At 37.0% G+C, this 19,960-nt stretch overlaps 1 protein-coding gene across 2 annotated transcripts in view; it reads left to right on the forward strand.

Annotated features, from left to right (window-relative positions):
- The window catches only part of LOC134797630 (uncharacterized), a 61,308-nt gene extending 43,352 nt beyond the window's left edge, over window positions 1–17,956 (forward strand). For both annotated transcript variants that reach the window (XM_063769962.1, XM_063769963.1), the window contains 3 exons: window positions 13,058–13,176; window positions 17,191–17,284; window positions 17,722–17,956. In XM_063769962.1, coding sequence (XP_063626032.1) covers window positions 13,058–13,176; window positions 17,191–17,284; window positions 17,722–17,883 — 375 coding nt within the window. In that variant the 3' untranslated portion in view covers window positions 17,884–17,956. The remainder of the gene's footprint in view (window positions 1–13,057; window positions 13,177–17,190; window positions 17,285–17,721) is intronic.
- The last annotated feature ends 2,004 nt before the right edge of the window (window positions 17,957–19,960 follow it).

A 19,960-nucleotide genomic window follows, 5' to 3' on the forward strand; every position in this document is an offset into this window, starting at 1 on the left:
AATGAAAATGACAGCTTGATTTTCTTGCTTTTGACAATTATATTGACATTAAATCATATACGCACACGAGAAACCATACCAGTAGATAAAATGTATTTCAAAAAATAGGGTAAATAAATATCAGCTCTCGTCTCATTTAAATTTCATTTGCTGTTATTTACGGGTCATTATTGTTGAAAACCGCAGTAAACTATCTTAAAATAATACGATTACAGTCGAATTTAAGTATTATCTTCCTTCAAAACTCGCTTAAAATGAAAAAAGTTTAAAGACTCATCTTTACTGATTGGGATCAATTTTTATTATGCTCGTATCATTTTGCGTCATTTTAAAAACGTATTTGACTTCTGTATGTCAATGAATTTTGATGACAACTGTAATCTTGTATTATATTATAGAACTTTTATATTAAAATATTGCCTATTAACAGGAAGAGTTATGTAATTCGTATAAGTAATACCTGAAAGTCTTGTAACTAGATCTGTAATACCATGGATTGCGACGAATAAATTATTATGATTATGCCGTTCGTTCCGTCTATATGTATAATGCGTGTACGTGCTGTTCTCTGAAAATCTTCAAGAAAAAATAAAGGCTAGACCAGCACTAAGTACTAGCAAGTTTTTGCGGCTTTGGAGACCGAGATGAAGCTTACAGGCCAATAGCGTTGTGGCCTGGTTATTGTTATGTATACCTATCCCAACAAACAATTAGGCGACACTTAGCACTTATTTTATCACCTAAAGACATATAACGGCTGGAGAATAGCTATATACTCTAAGCTTACAGGCTCTGGTGACATCAAGGTCTTTAAGAAGTCCATGTATAGCTTTAAGATCCACAGTAGCCGTTTTGGCCGCTATAATGGATCTTAAGCAGCTAGTGTTATAGCTCAAAGTGAATTCTACCACCTTAACATCTATATGAGTAATAAGCAGCTGCAATTTTCACTTAAGGTTCTAAACAGGCGATAAAAACTCTTTTATAGCTCCGTTACTCGCAATCGCTTCTTAACTCTCTTGTCTCACTTACAGTCGAAAAGAGAAGTTATGAGTCACTTTTATAGATCATGTAGTCGCAGACGGGCGTTATTCAATACCTTAGTACATCTTATAGTGTTACTAGAGTCTTACTAACCTAACCTAACCTAACCTAAGCCTATAGCGCCATGTTAATATGACCGATGAATCAATAAGCAAAACAAAAATTGTTAATTAGAACGTAAATACTTAATAAAAATCGATAATTTTACTCAATATAGACATAATGTTAGTATTGTTGTATTTAAAACCGGACTTCACGTATATTGTGTAATTTTGCGAAAATTAAATACGGTGGACCACAATTTAAAAAATATTATATTCAGATAAATATGCAAAGGATCAGAGGCCATTTAAAATTTTGTTAGTAATACATATAGTTATTGACAGTGTAATTAATTTCGCCATCATAAATCCGCAGATAACACCGGCATCGGTGAACTAAAATAATTATTTGCTTTTATTTATCCGCCATTACATTTCACTTCAAGCTGTCACAGTGCAAGCTTACAAATAATAATACAAAATGGAAACATCTGCAACCAAAGCAGTCAGGGCTAAGGAAAAAATGTGCAATTACCTTCTTGAGTGTTACAAATATTGACTTTAAATGCTAATATACCATCTAAAGCTGAAAGTATCAACTATATAGCTCTACACTACTACTCAAACAGTTAGTAGTCGCTTATTTGGCACCCTTTTAAATCCTAAGTTGTTAATCAACGCTATTACAGTAGTGCTCTTCTACTACAACAGTTTGTAGTCACCTATATGCAACCCATATAGCTCCTAAAGAATTAATTAACACTATTGTAGCTCCACTATACCGCTCTTATGTCTCTTTTTTTATCCCCTAACCCTACTGTAGCACTGTTATAAATCTTACGGTGATAAAATTTGTGCCCAATCCGGGGTTAAAACGGGGTTATAGCCGGCTATAACTCCTATTTTTAGAGTACTAACAACACCTAAAGAGTAAATAGGCGCTTATATAAATCTCTTGTAACCCTTAAATTTAGCGCCTAATGTTAGTTGGGATGTATCGAATGTTTAATAAATTTACTATAAAAAGCAATGTTTTATTTCGATTAGGTCTACATTTTGTGCATATTGCATATCTGAAGTATTTTCGTACTAAACTTGAAACTTTCGTTGAAACTAAATAAAATAATTATTCCAAATGTACAGTCACCTGCAATTTATGTTACACAACGAAGGCCGCAAAAATATCTGACACGATCTTATTTGTAGAACCATAAGAGCATTGTGGAGTGTAGACTGTAGCTTTTCGTGATGGGGGTTCGTTGGGAGAAGCGTAGAAACTCGCCGCTGGAACGCGCTGGCCGCTGTGCTGTCTCGAAGTCCGCTATACCTCCATTTACCGGTATATGTGTTGTGTGAAATAAAAACACATATGTCTGATTTTAATTATTGGAGAGTGTTCAGGCAAGTGATAGAGTTAAGCTCTCTGAGTTCTCTGAAAAAGCTACAAACGGCTCGGGTTTATATAGGAATGGCCGGGCGGTATGTATCTCTGAACTAGTGGATATTACATGCAGAGTAAGTTTTATTTATTTCTGCCAATCTCGTTAATTATAAGCACGTATGAAAGGAGCACGAATCCTAGACTTATAAATAGGTACAATATTAAGCACGTATGAAAGGAGCATGAATCCTAGACTTATAACTAGATATAAAACATTCCACGCAATTCATTTAACATAATATACGAGCACAAAGTAAAACATGATATACAAAAGTAAAAATAGCAACCTAAACGTAAAGACTAATTTAACACATGCATGAACCCTAATAGCTATTTACGACAAGCATGTCACATATTTTTGCGACCTTCGAAGGGTAGGTACCGTCATTACTCATTATCATCAACTTTGCCCGCTTTTTTTTAAAACACGAATTTCTCAAAAAAAATCACATCATATGACTTTTTTTTGCTCAGCACGTCCATTGTGATCAAACGCATCAGTTTATGTGAAGAAAACATTTTTTTATCGTGTTTTTACCCATTTTTTTGCGTTTTAGAGGGCGGGCAAATAAAAAAATATCCGGGGTTTTCGCCAACATTGCCCACGTCAATTTGGTACTCAAATACAGCTCGTATATATGATGATGATGTCTGAGAATCACTTAAAGGTTTTGGGCAATCCTACCATTCCCTGTTAATAACTTAGCGATAAGTGTAAACACTTTTAAATAAATTTGCTGGGCAATGTTGCCTACCCGTTTTTGCCCATTTCCAAATAAGGCTCGCCTAAGCATTTTACAAAGGCTAGGTTTGTCACTTTTGAGAAAATCTGTTACAATAGTTTAATGACCAAAAATATGATTTTTGTTGTGTTTTCATTCGTTAACGGGATAAAACATCTAAATAAAGGATAATAAGAGAAATTAAATACAGTATATTTTTTTTTTTTTTATGTTATAGTCAGCAAACGAGCAGACGAGCCGCCTGATGGGAAGCGGTCATCGTCGCCCATGGACATAAGCAACACCACAGGAGCTACTTAAGCGTTGCCGACCCTTGAGAACCCTAAATACCCGCTTCTTGAAGAATCCCATGTCGTAGCGCAAAGGAAACTCATACAACTAACATACTTATAAACTTATTTTAGTGTACAAACATAACCTTCTTTTACTTGCGAAGTTGGGTAAATTAGATGAAAGTGACAACCCTAATCCGTTTTTGGTGGTGGGCAAATTACCGGATTACTTTGCCCACCGCTAAAACTTTTGTGTATTTAGGCCTTATTAGTTTAAATCTCAATAGACATAATCTATGCTTCATGTGTTATAACTGAAACCCGGAAATATTTGTCAAAGGGTTCTCAATTTTTTCTACTTGCATTCATTATTTATCAATTTTTTGCCCGCCGAAATATACCCTATATTAGACAACTCGCTCAAACTCAAAATTCCCAAGTCAAGTTATGCACAAGTTTGGCATATACTTTGTCAGAAATATAACCAATTTTCTACTAAAAACAGCAGGGTATATCAAGAGGGCATAACTATTATCAATTTTTCTACATTAACGAATTTGTTTAAAATTGTCGTTTTGGGCAAAGTTTCCCTGGAGGCAAAGTTGGCGCTAATGACGTAACATATTATTGCAGGTGACTGTACATAAATGTTTCGGTGATTTTGAGATTATTTTCCAGGTTAGTTTACTAACAATCAAGTTATGCAGATACCGATGTCGTGAACGTATAAGTAGTAAGGTACCGCTATTGTTTAGCGATACCGATTATTTTTGAAGGTAAAACTATACCGGTTGAAATATAAAGATATTAAAATTACAGCAGGGACAATCATTTTTTATAGGTGTACCTAAACCATCATTGGCCGAGCGTTAGCAAAGGTCTCCGTTTCAGCTTGGGCAAAAATGCTTTTGTATGTTCTCCTTTGCAGATCACATTTCTCAACTGATTCTCGTGAAAATTTGTAAGCAGGTTCGATAGAACTATTCTGTTTCGCTTTATCCGCCAAAATGGAATTGCCACCCTGCTGAAACTTTATTTATTTAAATTCCTATTGAATGGATTTTGCACCTTATGAAAAACCGTATAGAGTAGTAAATAACATTTTACATCTGACTTAATGACATCTTGTTTTATTCGCTTTAATTGTACAAAACGCGTATCTCGACAAAGCAATAGTAGGTAGTAAAACAGTCAACAATCAAATGAATTAAATAGGTACGTCACGTGTGACATGAACAGACAAGGAAAGCAAGATTAAATGCATTGTTTCTCTTTCATCTTTAAATGGAATGCTTTTACCCTCAAAGGAGGCTAGTGGTCAATACTAAACTAAAAGTCCAATCTTAAAAAAAACATGATGGGTCACTGACCTGTCCCAGTAAAGTGAGGTAGTATGCGTGAAGTGCGCTTGTGTGTGAAATGGGGTAAATTGACAGAATCTGATATTTTACCCACCGCTACCGTCGCCTTAAAGCTACACCTTTTTTTTTTTTTTTTTAAGAGGGGAAATGCTTTACGCATACCACCCGGCGCGGGGACGGGCCGGGATGGTTATGTGGGACTCCCTGTTGTGGGCTAATGAGACCCCAGGTTTACCCACTAAAACCCCTCTGTTGCCGCCTCGCTGCTATATGGCGAGGTCCCAGGAACGCCGAAGTACTCTTCCGCAACCTCGCCAGATTTAAAGCTACACCTGCTCCAACCCTACACCTCTGCCTCGAGAAGATTTAAGTCTCCCCTCAATTGGAGGAGGGTATCCCGATATGGGACCGGCAACAAACTCGGCAGGACACATCTTTTTAAAACATTACATCTTATAATTAACATGCATTACGAGTACCTTAAAAGACAACTAAGCAACTTATTATTAAAACGATAAAGTCCCGTTACAGTTTAAATAATTAGTCAAGATCCATAATTTAAATCTATATAACTAAAACTAAGCAACTTGGCCTACATAGGCTAACTACCGGGCAATTCCGCAAATTACGAGAACCATAAATAATGGGCAATTTGGTAAACTACTCAGTTGAGTACCTTTTACAGGGACTATTATGTAATGGCAGCTGTAGCAACGTATGTTTCTGTCTACAACTTTTTAGACGGATCGCTGTGGATCGGTGACATGTAGAAGGTGACCTAGGGCAGTAGTCTACATCTTGCACGCGTCTGTCTTTTTATTTATTTATTATTTATTTATTTTCAATCACATGTCCGGCTCACAGCGGAAACCAAACGCCAGAACATGGAAAAAAAACATGTCAATTGACAAACATACAAATTAATATTTTACAAATACACAAGACAAGTAAAAAGACACAGACAAGTAAACAAAAAAAAAATCTCTTCCATAAATTTGTTTGTGGAACACTCGATTTTAAACCTAGTAATAAGATAAATGTTACTTAAATTCAACAATTAGGTACTTATGAACCTTAGAATTACAAAAGAAAATAGGAAACCGAACTATGATCTTGTGTCGATTTGAGGGTACGTTCTGAAAAATCCATACGACGTCAAGTATAAATTTATGTTCCATCCCTTAGCTACGCACGGCTGCGTCTGATGCTGCGCCGTAGACCTGTGCCATATGTGCCAGCGAGATTGAAGCAAAACAGACGGGCGCTTTCGGTTTAACAGTAGCTGGTTATTTCAGTATTTTCGTCGTTTAAACTTCTTATAGTAGGCAAGCAAGTAAAATAAACCCCCGTACATATGTAGCTTTTAGAAAGTAGCTGTAGGAAAACCGCAAGCTTTCTGGGACATGTATGCAAATATAAAATGCGATTTTGATAGCGTTAATTAAAAACCTAAATTAAAACAAATTTTGTTACCATAGATAATCTACGGTACAAGCGATACGAATCATCAATCGATGAGCTATCTTTGCAGTCGAATTATTCATACTAGGTACCATAGTGTTAGTCGAATAAAGACGTGCTGGGTTTTTATCGACAAACGCCAATCGAAAAGTAAAATTTTATCGGGATGACTAGGTCCGTAGGTACATAGCTATTTAACACATTGAGTGCCGGGAACCCTATCGACGGGTTCTCTGTCTCTGCTCGTCGTCACTTTTCACTACAAAGCGGGACAACGCTGGCATCAACTACGAGCGTAGCGCTACGAAAACGTTGGCAGTAAATGTGTTACGTTTCGATTGGCGTTTTATAAAAAGGATTGTCACGTGGATATAGCCTAGCCTGGGGTGGTAATTCACTAATTGTACTTAGTTTTTCCATTTAATTGACAAATTGTTGACTAATAAACCGACACGCCTTAATATCTTAATAATATCACCAAGATAAGGCAGTCTAAACTCTAAATTCCATACCTATATATGGCAAAACCATTTGAATAGCCTTCACGATGTTACTAAGTTAGCATTGGCAGTAGAAATGGCGGCGTTAATCAAATCGCGATAATCGTCACGTGCTTACGCGGAGCCAATTACCGCTGCCTCCAGGGCCCCTCAAGCAGCCCGCTCTGTGGCGCCTGGAAATGACAACATATTTTGGGAATCTATAGAATAGTACTTTTTTGTTAGTTTGAACATTATAAAGATTCAAAAATTTTGTGAGTTGAGAGTGTATTTTATGGATCGCTTCTTTTGAAACCACTTTAAATTTAATATTGAAAAACCATTCGCTAAAATTATAACAGCGCAGGATTAAAGGTTATTAAAAACCTTCTAAGAATTCACATCAGTGTTATCCTTAACAACAATATCACATACAAACAATTAGCGTGTCATCCTAAACAGACCAAAAACCGACATGAAAATTATGATTGCGTCATCGTCAGTAAAATCAAAATACGAAGCATTATCGGCGTATCCAAAATTTTCCACAATCCAAATCAAACAAATTTTCCAAATAATTATCTGAAACAATGAGTCTGTTTTTGATATAATTTAGATCATTCATTTATATCAATAAAAACATAATAATACCCTTAGCTTAAGGCCTAAGTTATGCGTACCTACATATACCGCTTTCATTTCATCGTGGGCACTAAGAACATTGTCTTATTAATATAAGACACCTTGATTACACCTTGATTTTAACGTTCGTCTCTTATCTTAGAGGGAGAACAGAAAGAAAAATAACTGAAACCTAAACAAGGAAAATTGGTAGGATCTATTCATGCCTATTTGTAAAACGTGATAAACTCCAAGTCAGTTAGTCTTTTAAAATGAATCAATCGTCTCAAGAAATATATCTGCAGGCTTAATAAGCATTTGGATCGGCCGACCGCTTCCTGCAGCGCAAGGCCAGTGGGCGAGTGGCAAGAGGCGAGTACTAAACGCAGCGACTGGCACGAGGCACGACGGTCGAGTGCCGTCGAGAGTCGAGGGCCGGGACGTGACTATCGACTCGAGCTGCGATCTGCATGCAGTGCAATCGGGAGAAACAACCAAATTGGATTTGGATGCAATTCTTTAATAAAAAAAATGAACGGTGTAAGTTTTTATCGGATTGGCTGAATGAATGGAATCTACGATTCCAGACGAAATAGACTGAAAATATCAGCTACATTCTTTATGTTCAATATTTGAACTGAATTTAGGTATTATAGACTAGCGACCCGCCTCGGCTTCGCACGGGTTAACAAATTATACACCTAAACCTTCCTCAAGAACCACTCTATTGATAGGTGAAAACCGCATGAAAAACCGTTTAGTAGTTTTTGAGTTTATCGCGAACAAACATACAAACACACAAACAGCTTTGTTTTATAAGGTGTAGTTAGTGATGTCACTCTCAAACTAGAATAGGTAATCTAAGGAACGAATTACTTAAATTGTTTTATTGAAATATCTTGAACAAACACTTTGATATTTTTTTTATACATAGGTAATGTGCAGTTACCAACCCCATGGATGCCTGAAACTCCAGGAGAAATCAAATGCGCATTGCCGTCCCTTACGAATACATCCCTTTTTTGAAGAACCCCTTACCGTAATAGTCCCTCAAGAAAACCTTGAAAATGGTGAGGTTTTCTTGAATCGAGATATAGAATCACACAAAAAAAAGCATCGCAACCTGGATTTTAAAAATCAATTGCAATATCGCAGCCATCCAGCCACAGTAGATACACAAGAAACCCAACATGGGTTAATCAACTAAAACAATTTTGTATCCCTCATTTATGAAGTTTAGAATTTACTGCGATCATTAAATATCATAACTCTTAAAAAACATTACGAATATGTGGAGTTAAAGTAGTTAGCAGTTTGGAGTGAGCCCCTTGTTAAAACCGGGAAATGCAATTATGTGCCCGGCGTGACTTTGGCTCGAATGTTAGGCAGAAACATATCTGCTGTAAATAGGATTAAATGGATGACCTTTTTTGTGGTGGCTTTGGCAAAATTATTGTAAAAACTTTGAATATTTACATACCTACTTCCTTAGTCCTTAGAAACCACCATAAAAAATTTAACGATTTTTACGGGACTAATTCGTGTCTTAAGCTTTAATAATATTCATCATTACCTCCGACATTTTGAAGAAAAAGACTGGCGAGTAGTGTTGATTTCAACATGCGAGTTTTTTTTAACTTCCAACACTTGATCTTGTTATGTTATTAATTAAAAACACTGCCAAGATTTCATCTTTGATGTTTATTTCTGTATATGATATTATTTATTTATAATCTATTAGTCTTTCGTCAAATCGACTTGCTGTCATCGATTAATATTTTAAACTTAATTCTTTTTTTTTTAATATTCCTAATGGATCAAAGATATGTGCGTATAACGTAGTTATCCCGTTAGGTATACTATCTTATCAAGCAGAACTAAACGGAGTGACTAGCGGTACAGTCACGTCTGAAAATATCGATACGGAAAAAGTGCCAAAAAATTATACACGACCTTATTGTTCATATATTAAGGTAGGTAGTGTATACATATTTTTGTCACTTTATCCGTATCGATATTTCCAGACGTGACTGTACAACGTCACAACCACGCTGAGCATGCGAGAACAACAACGCACGTCGCCGATTCGTGTCCGTTTAACGAAGTAATTAATCGAACAGATTGCGCCGTAATTGGACGACTCTTGTCGCGCCGCTGCCGCGCGACAACGCCGACAATTCCGACAACCCCGACAACTCGACCGACAGCAAGCGCCATTGAATATTAATCGTTCTCGAGTCGAGAGTTTTTGTCTGCAATCGTACCTGCACGATTTATGTATACCACCGTTTTTTGTCTAACGACGTCTTAACGTTGTCGATTGTTATTGGGAGGATTTATGGGTCTATATGTCTTTGAACATGATTTACGAGTACAATCTTCGACAGCTTGGTGGAATTGTTACATAAGGAAAATTAACATAATCAAAATAATTTAGCTATTTGTGGCATTTCTGCTACAAATTAAGACTGTTAGGTACTTACATTACATAAAAGACAATACTAAAGTTAATTATACACTTCAAAACTACACACCTAATTCATGAAAAATTCGCGCAATGCTAATTCATACAAACACACGAAGAGAACTTCACTTATAAAATCACAGTTTACACAGTTATGGTTATGGTAAACACTAGTAAGTAATACTTACTAAGTATTAAAATAATATGTCTATATCAAAAAAAAAATACTTACTTTATTCATGTAGGCCTAGCAACAAGCTCTTATGAATTGTAATTAATCTTAATCTAATTATCAGAGCAATTTATTGATGTTAATATTATTCCATAATAAAATTGGATTATTATAGGTACCTACTCGTATGTATGGTATATGTAGGTACTTACCTTATTGTACATAGGAAAAAACACAGTTACAAAGTTAATTAAATTTAAATACAACAAAGGTAAACTTATCCCTGTATGGGATATCTTCCAGTTAACTTTTGAGGAATTAAGTAAAAAAGAAGTACCTAACGATAAATGATAAACAGAAACAAAAATGTACAACAACTAAAATTAACGAAATATATGTTTTGAATATGTATTGTTACACATATAGGTACATAAATACATATAAATATTAAATAAGTTAGTAATATAAATGACTTTTCTAAATAAAGTACCTACCAATCGTAGTTGTTGAAGTTGAGAATATTTCGCAACAGAAACGGATCCTGGATCACCTTCGATCAAATCAAATATCGTGTCTTTCAATAAATCCGTCCCATTGCATCAATTAGAAATACAACCGAGTATCTATGTAAATTGAACAATGAAACCCTTTTAAATCCATTAAACAGTCGCCGGGGACACTCGTCAAAGGGACAGGGAGCCGCCGCCGTACACGACGTCGTGTGCGGAACTCAATCATTAGTGTGCTCACTCAATGTGAAAGCGATTTCAGCCCCGGAGTCCCCGCCCCTTTGAAACTGGCGCAATATTGTCGAAAGCAGGAAAACTCTTCACGAAAAAAAAATATTGCCCAAGTCGCGGTGAAGAAATGAGACCGGAATGTTGGGAGCCAATCGAGCGAGCGAGTCTGCCGAGACATGTGGCTTTTTGCTATCGGCAGGCGCGGCAGGAAGCGGCCCGGCGCGGCACGAAGAGCGCGAAGTCGCGAACCGGCGCTTCGCTTCCATCGCCCGAGGACGTAAACTCGAGCGCCTGAAACAACTTCGTTACAACTCTGCACTGTTTTGTTCTGCCCTGCAATATTAGTTTTCCTCAAAAAGCTATTTTTCAACTCACCGTCGAAAGGCTTGTAAAGTTTTCTAATTTAGTTAAATCGCACTCAACGGTTCGGGAAGCTCACGCCCCGGTTCCTTCTAGATTGAAGACAGATTGTTTTTGTAAAATATTGCTTGGTAATTTGCCTTCGATTGCTGAGATAACGTGATTTCAAAAGACTGCCCAGGGTGCCTTAAGCCTGAGAGAGCAGCGACTAAATTATCCCCATTGTTAAATGGAGCGTTGAATAAGAATACCTATTTAAAGATCTTCAAAAGGCTGCTCTTTAGATCTCAAATAAGTAAGTTAATAAATGAATTTAATTTAAAAAAAACCGGCCAAATATACAAAATCATTTTCGTCCCCTGCAATTTTGTACTGTCTCTATGCAGATAGGGTACCTACATAATATTCAGGGAAAATTAAAGTTAGTAGAACTAGCTAACTAAGGCTCACTTGTACCATTAACCCGGGGTTAAGCTGTTAAACCGTTAACGCAGTGTCAAATTGTACTGGTAACTATGGTAACTCCAGGTTTAACCGGTTAACCGCGGGTTAGTGAATGGCGTTAAAGGTGCTGAGGAAATCCAGTGGCAGGCTTTAAACTATTTGGGGCTCTTTCTCTCTCTAATATTCGTATATCCCGTGTTAGGAGGCTATTAGTACCCAAGAGGAAGATCATAGGAGGTTTATAATGGTCGGATAAGGCGATGTAGCGAAGATGAACGTCGTAATGAAAATCCTTTGTTTTCCACTTTTCTTTATGGCTGCGTGAGATATTTTGTATTCTGTACATTACCTCTGAAAGTAATTTAGCTTATTTAATACGTACGCATAGGTATTGTTCATCTACTAAAATTACTAGAAGGCTTAGATTATTTATCACTTTTTTAACCAACTATTTCTAAAAGTGTCGTAAATGACGTAAATCAGTAATAAATATGTAGATCTAAGTTACTTAAATCATTTTTGATACCTACCTACTCTTTAATGTGGCATTTTTAAATAACGAGATTTAGTAGGTACAGTCACCAGCAATAATATTTTACTCTTCCAAGGCCGCAATAATATGTGACATGCTCTTATGGCTCTACAAATAAGACCGTGTCAAATAATTTTGCGGCCTTCGAAGAGTAACATATTATTGCAGGTGACTGTACCTACATTTGGATGTATATTACACAAACCCCTACTTAAAACAATATTTGTTCAATTCAATTCAATTTTGCCGTGGAACGTCACATATCTTTACTATTTCATATCTAGTGAATCTCGAATTCATTTCCCGAATCGCGCCGATAATTTGTAAAAAAAATATTTGGCGTGTTAGAAGACGAGAGGAATTGAGGATCTAAGTTCCAGCGTTTGATGATGATTGCCAACATAAAGTGAAGCACTTACTTGAATACTTGGTGCAGGTGCTTCCAAGCAAGGGTCAATGATCCCTGTTCACATTTAATGGCCTTTCTTATAACCTTGGTTGAGATCAAATCTAAACTCATAAAATGGGATAAAGCCTTTATCAACACAAAGTCACTAAGAAACTGACTGACTAAACCTGACATTATTTTAGTTTAGCATGCGAACTCTGAATTGTATATGCGGAGTTGACTCTGTTCGTTCTTAGGTAGATACTTTCACTGAATAAGCTAGTAAACCGATTTTAATAAAATTTGGCATGTAGAAAGCTTACCTAAGCTCTAAGAATGGATAGAGCTTATTTTATTTTTAGGAATCCACTCCCTAGGGGAAATGATGGAAGCCCATTCATATGGCGCCGCGGGCACAGCTATTTAAGCATGATATATAATATGTTTTTCTTTTGATAAATCATATTTTTCTAAGCAGTTTCTCTTTGTTGCAGGTGTTACTGTTCCCTGAGGAGGGTTGGGCCCGCAGCGCCTCCTCGTCGTACTGGACGCTGCAGCCCTGCTGGTGGCGCAAGAGCCGGTGCAAGGTCGTCGAGGTCGCCGGCACGAGACGGTAAGTTCATTATGAAAGAAGATATAAATATAATAGAAGATATAAAATACATTCATTAACCTCTAAAATTACAAACACATAGAACAAGAAAGAGACGGATGCTAAGAAGGATACGAGTACCACAGCATAATACCAGAGAAAGCCGTGGTGCTAGTTTTCAGCAACGACCTGAACTGACTGAATGCCCGTTGAGGTCTTTCTTGCTGGTACCTACCTGAGAGCTTGGCGCGATACGTGCAACAACTAGCGCAAGGCCGTGGAGGTCGCTCGCACGGGATGCTAACTAGACACATATATAATAATTAGTCCAGGTCTTGTGGAGAACGTACATCGGTTCCTTGTGGTACTGTTGTATAATTCAGATAGATCATTTGATGAATCAGAGTATATCTTATAGTTACTCCGTCCTTTTTACTGTGTATATAGCTTAGTCGATTTTGGGTTTAATCAACCCACAATTTCTTCTAACAACTTGGCAGGTGCTATTTTTGCGTTCGTCTCACGACACTGCAATCGCTTGGTATACGAGTAGGACTAAGATAAAACTGTCGAAGTGAAAAATGTCGTCACATTTTGATTTGAAATGCCCAGATAATACGGAAATCATACTGTAGCACCGACCTACTGTATGTCGGTATAGGTAGGTAACTTAGACTGTGACTATTTTAATTTAATTTTCACAATTTCCCCTGGACAGAAAACATGTACAAAAAGTGCCGTATATTTTATTAATGTCATTTCCCTGAAAACGCAACATTAAAATGCAGTAATATATCTTGTTTAAAAGGAAACAGTTTATCATGGTGCAACATTAACCGTATTTCTGCAATTAACGGCCTCAGGTGGGTTAAGCCGCCATGTTTGACAAACGGGCGGAAGCGAGGGCGCCACTATCGCGCGTTCGCAGCGCAGCGCCCGCGCTGAGGAGTGGTGTGGACGTGCCGTAAATATGTATATAAAGATGACCCGTTGCTATCGAACCTACATTTTGCAAAAGGAGGAGCATTCTGATTTTTAATACGATATTGTTTTCTACGATATTAATATGTCTTTAGGGATGCATCCCTATCGTTCTAATATTAAGGCTAATGAAACGCATTGAGATTATCATCAAATGATTAATAATTTGATGATACATAGTCCTACCTAATCTATCATCAAATCATTTTTTCAATGCGAATCTTGGGTAAATTACACTGAATGTTGGGTAATTTCGAAAATCGTCAATAATTTCATTGTTCCAAAGTTAAAGAAATTACACTTTTCTAGTTGAAGAAATGTCTATTTTGATGATTACAAATTGACACTTAACAAGAAATTACTATCTAAACATACCTCCATCCGTATCTTTATCTTTACTGGGCTACCTAACAACCATGTGTAACTTAGATCACACTTCTTTATAAGTAATAATAAATAGTTACATGAATACTTACTTACATACTTGTAATTATTGCTTACTCGTACTGATTCACCTGAAATAATGTGCTCACTAAGCTATGGAAATAACAACACAGGGCTTAGTTTCCTGCAAGCCAAATTTATTACGGCCCATACAACGTATTATTATTCAGATTAGGTTATCTTTATCCCTACCCTTAAAAAATTGCAATTTTCAAATTAATTTGTTCAATCCCCGTAGTCAGATTTTTAAAATAAATCCTTGTATCGAGGGACGTATTGGCCCCAATTATCGTAAACCTGATATATTATACCGTATACACCCTTTGATTTTCTTGTTATTAACCAAGAAATTCGCCGCTAAGTTTGCCCAGAACATTTCAGTCTCGCGTAACATAAAGATTAATGAGGCAAACAACCTGGTCATTATTTTTAATTTGCCACGAGGTTTCCTCGGCAGTAATAAACAGACAAGCCCTTAAAAATTTACTTAGCAACACAAACAAGGTGTCATGAAACTATTTTTAGATGGCGATTTAACCTGTCCTCGAGCTGTAATAGAGGCGTTAAAAGAATATTCAGAACAGCCAGCCTCGACACGGGGACTAAACTGGCCCGTTAGCGTTAACGATTATTGCTGCCCGCCCTCCTATTTTAGCTAAATGACTCGTATTTCATGATAGAGCGGGAGTTTTCCAAAAACGACATTTATTTCTAGAACAAAAGCCAACACAACCAAACTCAGTAATTGATATTGTTTTAAACTGAAACAAAAAACGACTTAATTCCCCGAAATTCCGGCACATTGTCGGCCATAACACTCAAGAAAGTAGTGCCAAAAGGGCGCATAAAGGTTTTTAATTTGTTCTTGCGAAGTTTGGGGAGGTGTTCCGGCAGGAGTATAACAGTGGCCCGCCATTACATAGGCCGTTAGGGCAGGCTACGTGGCGCCCTACTAACTGGAATACGTGCCGCGGGTACCGATGCTGTATAGACAAGAGAAATTTATCCGAGACAAAAACTGACGGGACCTTGGTTATTTTTGGGGTGAACAGTTGTAAGGAAAATGGTTTTTGTCCATAGCAAATGGAGCAAAGAAACATTATACATGTTCGGTTTATTTAAGGTATTACGTAAGAAGAAAAGTCGTCAAAAATCTATGACGTAATTTATGGACAACCCCTAAGTAGACCCGAGTTTAAATAGACTAAGTGGTATTGTGCATTCCATCAGCTGTTGCTTCGCAATTCGCAATGAACATTACAAAGAATTGTGTTGGCGCAGGAAAATAAGTACAATATCCTATCCTTATTTTTTATGATATTTAAATATGTTAAAATATCTTTCACATCTAAAGGTAAAGGACTGAAGGGCTAAATAAGTGACATTTTGTGCAGGCTCAGCAGAATATTTAGTAATAAATAGGTATCCCTACCCTACTTACGCGCCTTACCTTAAGTTATAGACTTCTTCAATGGAGTTGTTTTTCGCTAACACCCAGTTTAGTATTTAAGACATTCATCATACATTGCTATCACACGTAAATCTCTGTAGAAAATAAACGTCGACTCGAAACAGCCTGCAAGGCAAGGCACTGCGGAGCCAAGTCAAAACGTCCTATCGTAATAGGTGCCACCATGTTATATGCCTTTTTGATTTAAACATTACATACCCTGTATTCCCAAAACCTACAGAGCGCAAGCAAGCGTTCGCCTCAGATGGACCAGAATAAGTGTTTCCTTCGAGTATAAAGAGTTGTTACGGACCTCGGGGTCACATTTGCCTTGAAGTGAATGCTTGCTTCGCTTCTTGGAACACAAGGCTAGGTGAGATAAATCAGCGCGTGTCGCCGCGACCGCAGGTAGCCGCTTCCGCACTAATTCTCGCTCCGAGACAAACGGCCGAGGCAACACCCCCACTTTAAAGGCTTAAGTCTCTCCCAAATTTATTAAGAATGATGACCTTTAAGATTATATGCTTTTTCCGTTCGTGTTAAATTTTAATTACCAGTACACACATATCTTTAAATCCGGAGTTCCCTAAAAAAGCAAACGATATCTCCAATTAGGGACCAAGGTTCGCGATCATGCTCGGCCGAGCCGTGAGGGCTTGGCCTCCGGTTGACGTACGCTTCTCTACAGCCCCATATTCAGTTATATGGGGAGATATCAGTATTGTAGCATCGTAGGTTTCGTGGCGGTACGCTGGAATGCGTAATAGCATATGTACAATGATGTTTCCAGGTTTATAGAGAAAATTCCTCGGTAAATCGCGACATGTTTGTGCGATGTGAAAATAAACCCTAAGGCTTATCAACTTGTCAAAAATATCTGGATCTTAGCCTTCTTAACTTGTTAGAATAAGCCTGCTAAGCTAAGTGTTATTATTAATTTTGTATTTAGTCACCCGGAAATTGTTTTTTTAAGTAATGCCAACTGCATTGGTTTATAAACTTTGTATAAATTACAGAAGCTATAACAACTACATATATGCCGATTGTTCCAAAGTAAACTTTACAAAACAACTTACGTGCATTAGCCAACACCGAATATCATCCATCCGATTTTTCTCGTAAGCAACACATTGCATCTAACGTCTCATGTTTGTTTACAGGCACAGCACACACGCGCGGATGGTGGTGAGCGGCGGGAACGCCGTGCACGTCGTCGGCACCTTCAAACACCTCGGCACCGACGCCGACTTCAAGGTAAACATCGCCAGTTCATTACTGGCTAATCGTAGCTGATGAGATGTCATTAGGAACGTTACATGTTTATTACCTATTGACTATGTTTGTTTACTTACTATTTGAGCTACGACTACGATTGAGCCGTGGAAACTGACAATTTGGTTTAAAATTTGATTATGATCGGTTAATTGGGTCCAAAGTGTAAAACGACACAATCATCCATATGATTCTCAAACTTAACTAATGTTCCTTTAGGAAAAAGTTTAATTAGCTAATCCTGATTATTATCAGAATCAGCTAAAGATTATTTAACTCTATAACGCAATAATATATCACGCGTTAAAATTAAAAACGCGATTATTATCTCAAAATAATTACAGTTACCTTGTGATAGGCGTGCAAAAATCCACTCGAATAATATTTAAATCTGATTAACGTGTTGATTTTGTCAACAGTTATACTTAACGACGAACGTGACGCAAGCGGACTTCAACATGGGCTACACCATGACGGGGACGCTGGAGCGCGGCTGCCGCTCCACCAACACCTTCCAGATGACGCACTTCGCCGTGCTGCGGCGGTGCGACCACGACGGCCATCATCTCAAGAACTCATAAACGACAACACAACATTTACTAGGAAAATCACACAATTACACCGCACTTTGCCGATACAGCTCTGCAAGCATCTCTAGATGTCAGATAAAAAGTCAATCAAATAAGCCTACCGCTATTGTAACCGTTTCCCCATTAATCGGGCAACTTATTTTTATCGTCAATCTCTGTCGACAAAACGAACCTAAATTTATATGTAATTTTCCTAATGGCTACAAATATTCGTCTGCCAGTCTCGTGTGATGATATTAATCTTACTTTTTTTTTTGACAATTGTATCAAGTCTACCAAACTGTCTAACTTTAGTTATGAAAACTAACAAAATTCGTTTGCCGTAACTACTACATTTAGTTTGGCAGTTTTGTCGAACCCAGAGCGCCGGTAATATTGCGCACTTGGAAAGGTCGAACATGCGTGCGTTCGTTCTGCCTGATTAGACACATTCGCCCGGACCCCGTCCGGCACTTTACCTGAGGGTAGCGTAACCCGTTGCAACACTCTGCGCCCCATTCTCCCCTCCGTTCGGTAGCTATTAGAGCTAACAGCATTTGTCCATTGGAAACAAAATGAATAATTCGAATCCAATAGCTGGCAGACAGCTCGATAATGATAATGGATGAAGTATGTACTTTTAATTATTGATCGTAACTGCCCAGGGTTGAATTTATGTGAAGCATGCATAATTATTACATTTTAAAGATATGATATGTACATGATAGTAATATTTTTAAATAGTCAATCAAAACTGAAGTAAAAACCTAGTTGGTGTAACTCATGATCTCGAAGGATGTTATCCTAATAGCTCTTAAGTTAGTGCATAGTTTTAGGATTATTCATAATGCCAAGCAATATTGTGATCTCGAATTTCAACCATTGAATAAAGTTAATATTACAGCATTTTGGCTAGTGTATTAAAATGTGCTATTTATTTGTGAATTGTTTTAATATTTGCAGCTATTGTAGATGTAAATATAACGATAACTGTATAAATAATAGTCGTAGATGTTATTACGAGATTATTTTTGTAAAAATCGATAATAATTAAGTAATTATGATAACATTGATAACGTGTCAAGTAGAGCCCTCTTTGTATTTTTTTTAATTTAAGTAGTGTTTCGCTTTTCTCGTGTAGATTTTTAATATTCTCGTTGTCGTTTTTCCTGAAATTGTAGATATTCTTGTAACATCCAAAATCTTCATGGGTAGATATCTATAGTCAGTTTTTTTTTCTATTTCATGTGAATTATAGTGTTAAAAATAGAATGAACGATCAGTTAATTAAATATTTGGGGCCGTTGTCATGTGTCCAGAGTAAATAATAAGTGCAGAGTCAGAAGTACCTGTTGTAATAATAAATATAAAGAAAGATCCTCTACACCTCACACTCAATCCACTAAAACTAAATGCTGTTCGAAACTTATTTATTTTTCATTATTCGACTGACTCGAAGCAGAGGGTTATTAAATAACAATTCCACTCAAAAATATATTGTAATAATTTATATTTTATATTTAATCTATCCAGGGTTTATCAAGTTAGAGTCGGACAAATGCGCAGCAAAATAAATCTAGCCTCACCTACTACTTACTAAGTAGTACCTACTTAGTAGGTGCAATGCAACTTATAGGTACTTACTTTACTCAAATAAATATCTAAGTTCCTAGTTATCTACCTATACTTTTATCAACATAATCACAGCTAGCTTCCAGTTAGCAGCAAAAATGCTGCTTAATTCAGTGGAATACATTAGTAATTGATTGTACAATCGTTAGCAGTATAAATCCCAAGTTTTTAATTAAAGATATCTTGCATTGTAGACGAGATCTTGCGGTTTACTTGCAGAAAGACAAATGCCGGAAATTTCAAAAGGCTTATATTTAGTATCGCAGTCGTAACCTTTCTTCAATGAATTGACTTAGAAGGCCATTTTATTTTAATTAAATCACAAGTTAGTTTAACACCCGTTAGAACTATATGACGGCCATGATTTAAAATAAATCTATAAGAAAATCTCGATAATTTCAAATGATCTCAAGACAACCTGCTTATTAACGATACCACTCTAGACCCCTTTGTACTA

Source organism: Cydia splendana, chromosome 15 (assembly GCF_910591565.1).
Source record: "Cydia splendana chromosome 15, ilCydSple1.2, whole genome shotgun sequence".
Lineage (NCBI taxonomy): Eukaryota > Metazoa > Arthropoda > Insecta > Lepidoptera > Tortricidae > Cydia > Cydia splendana.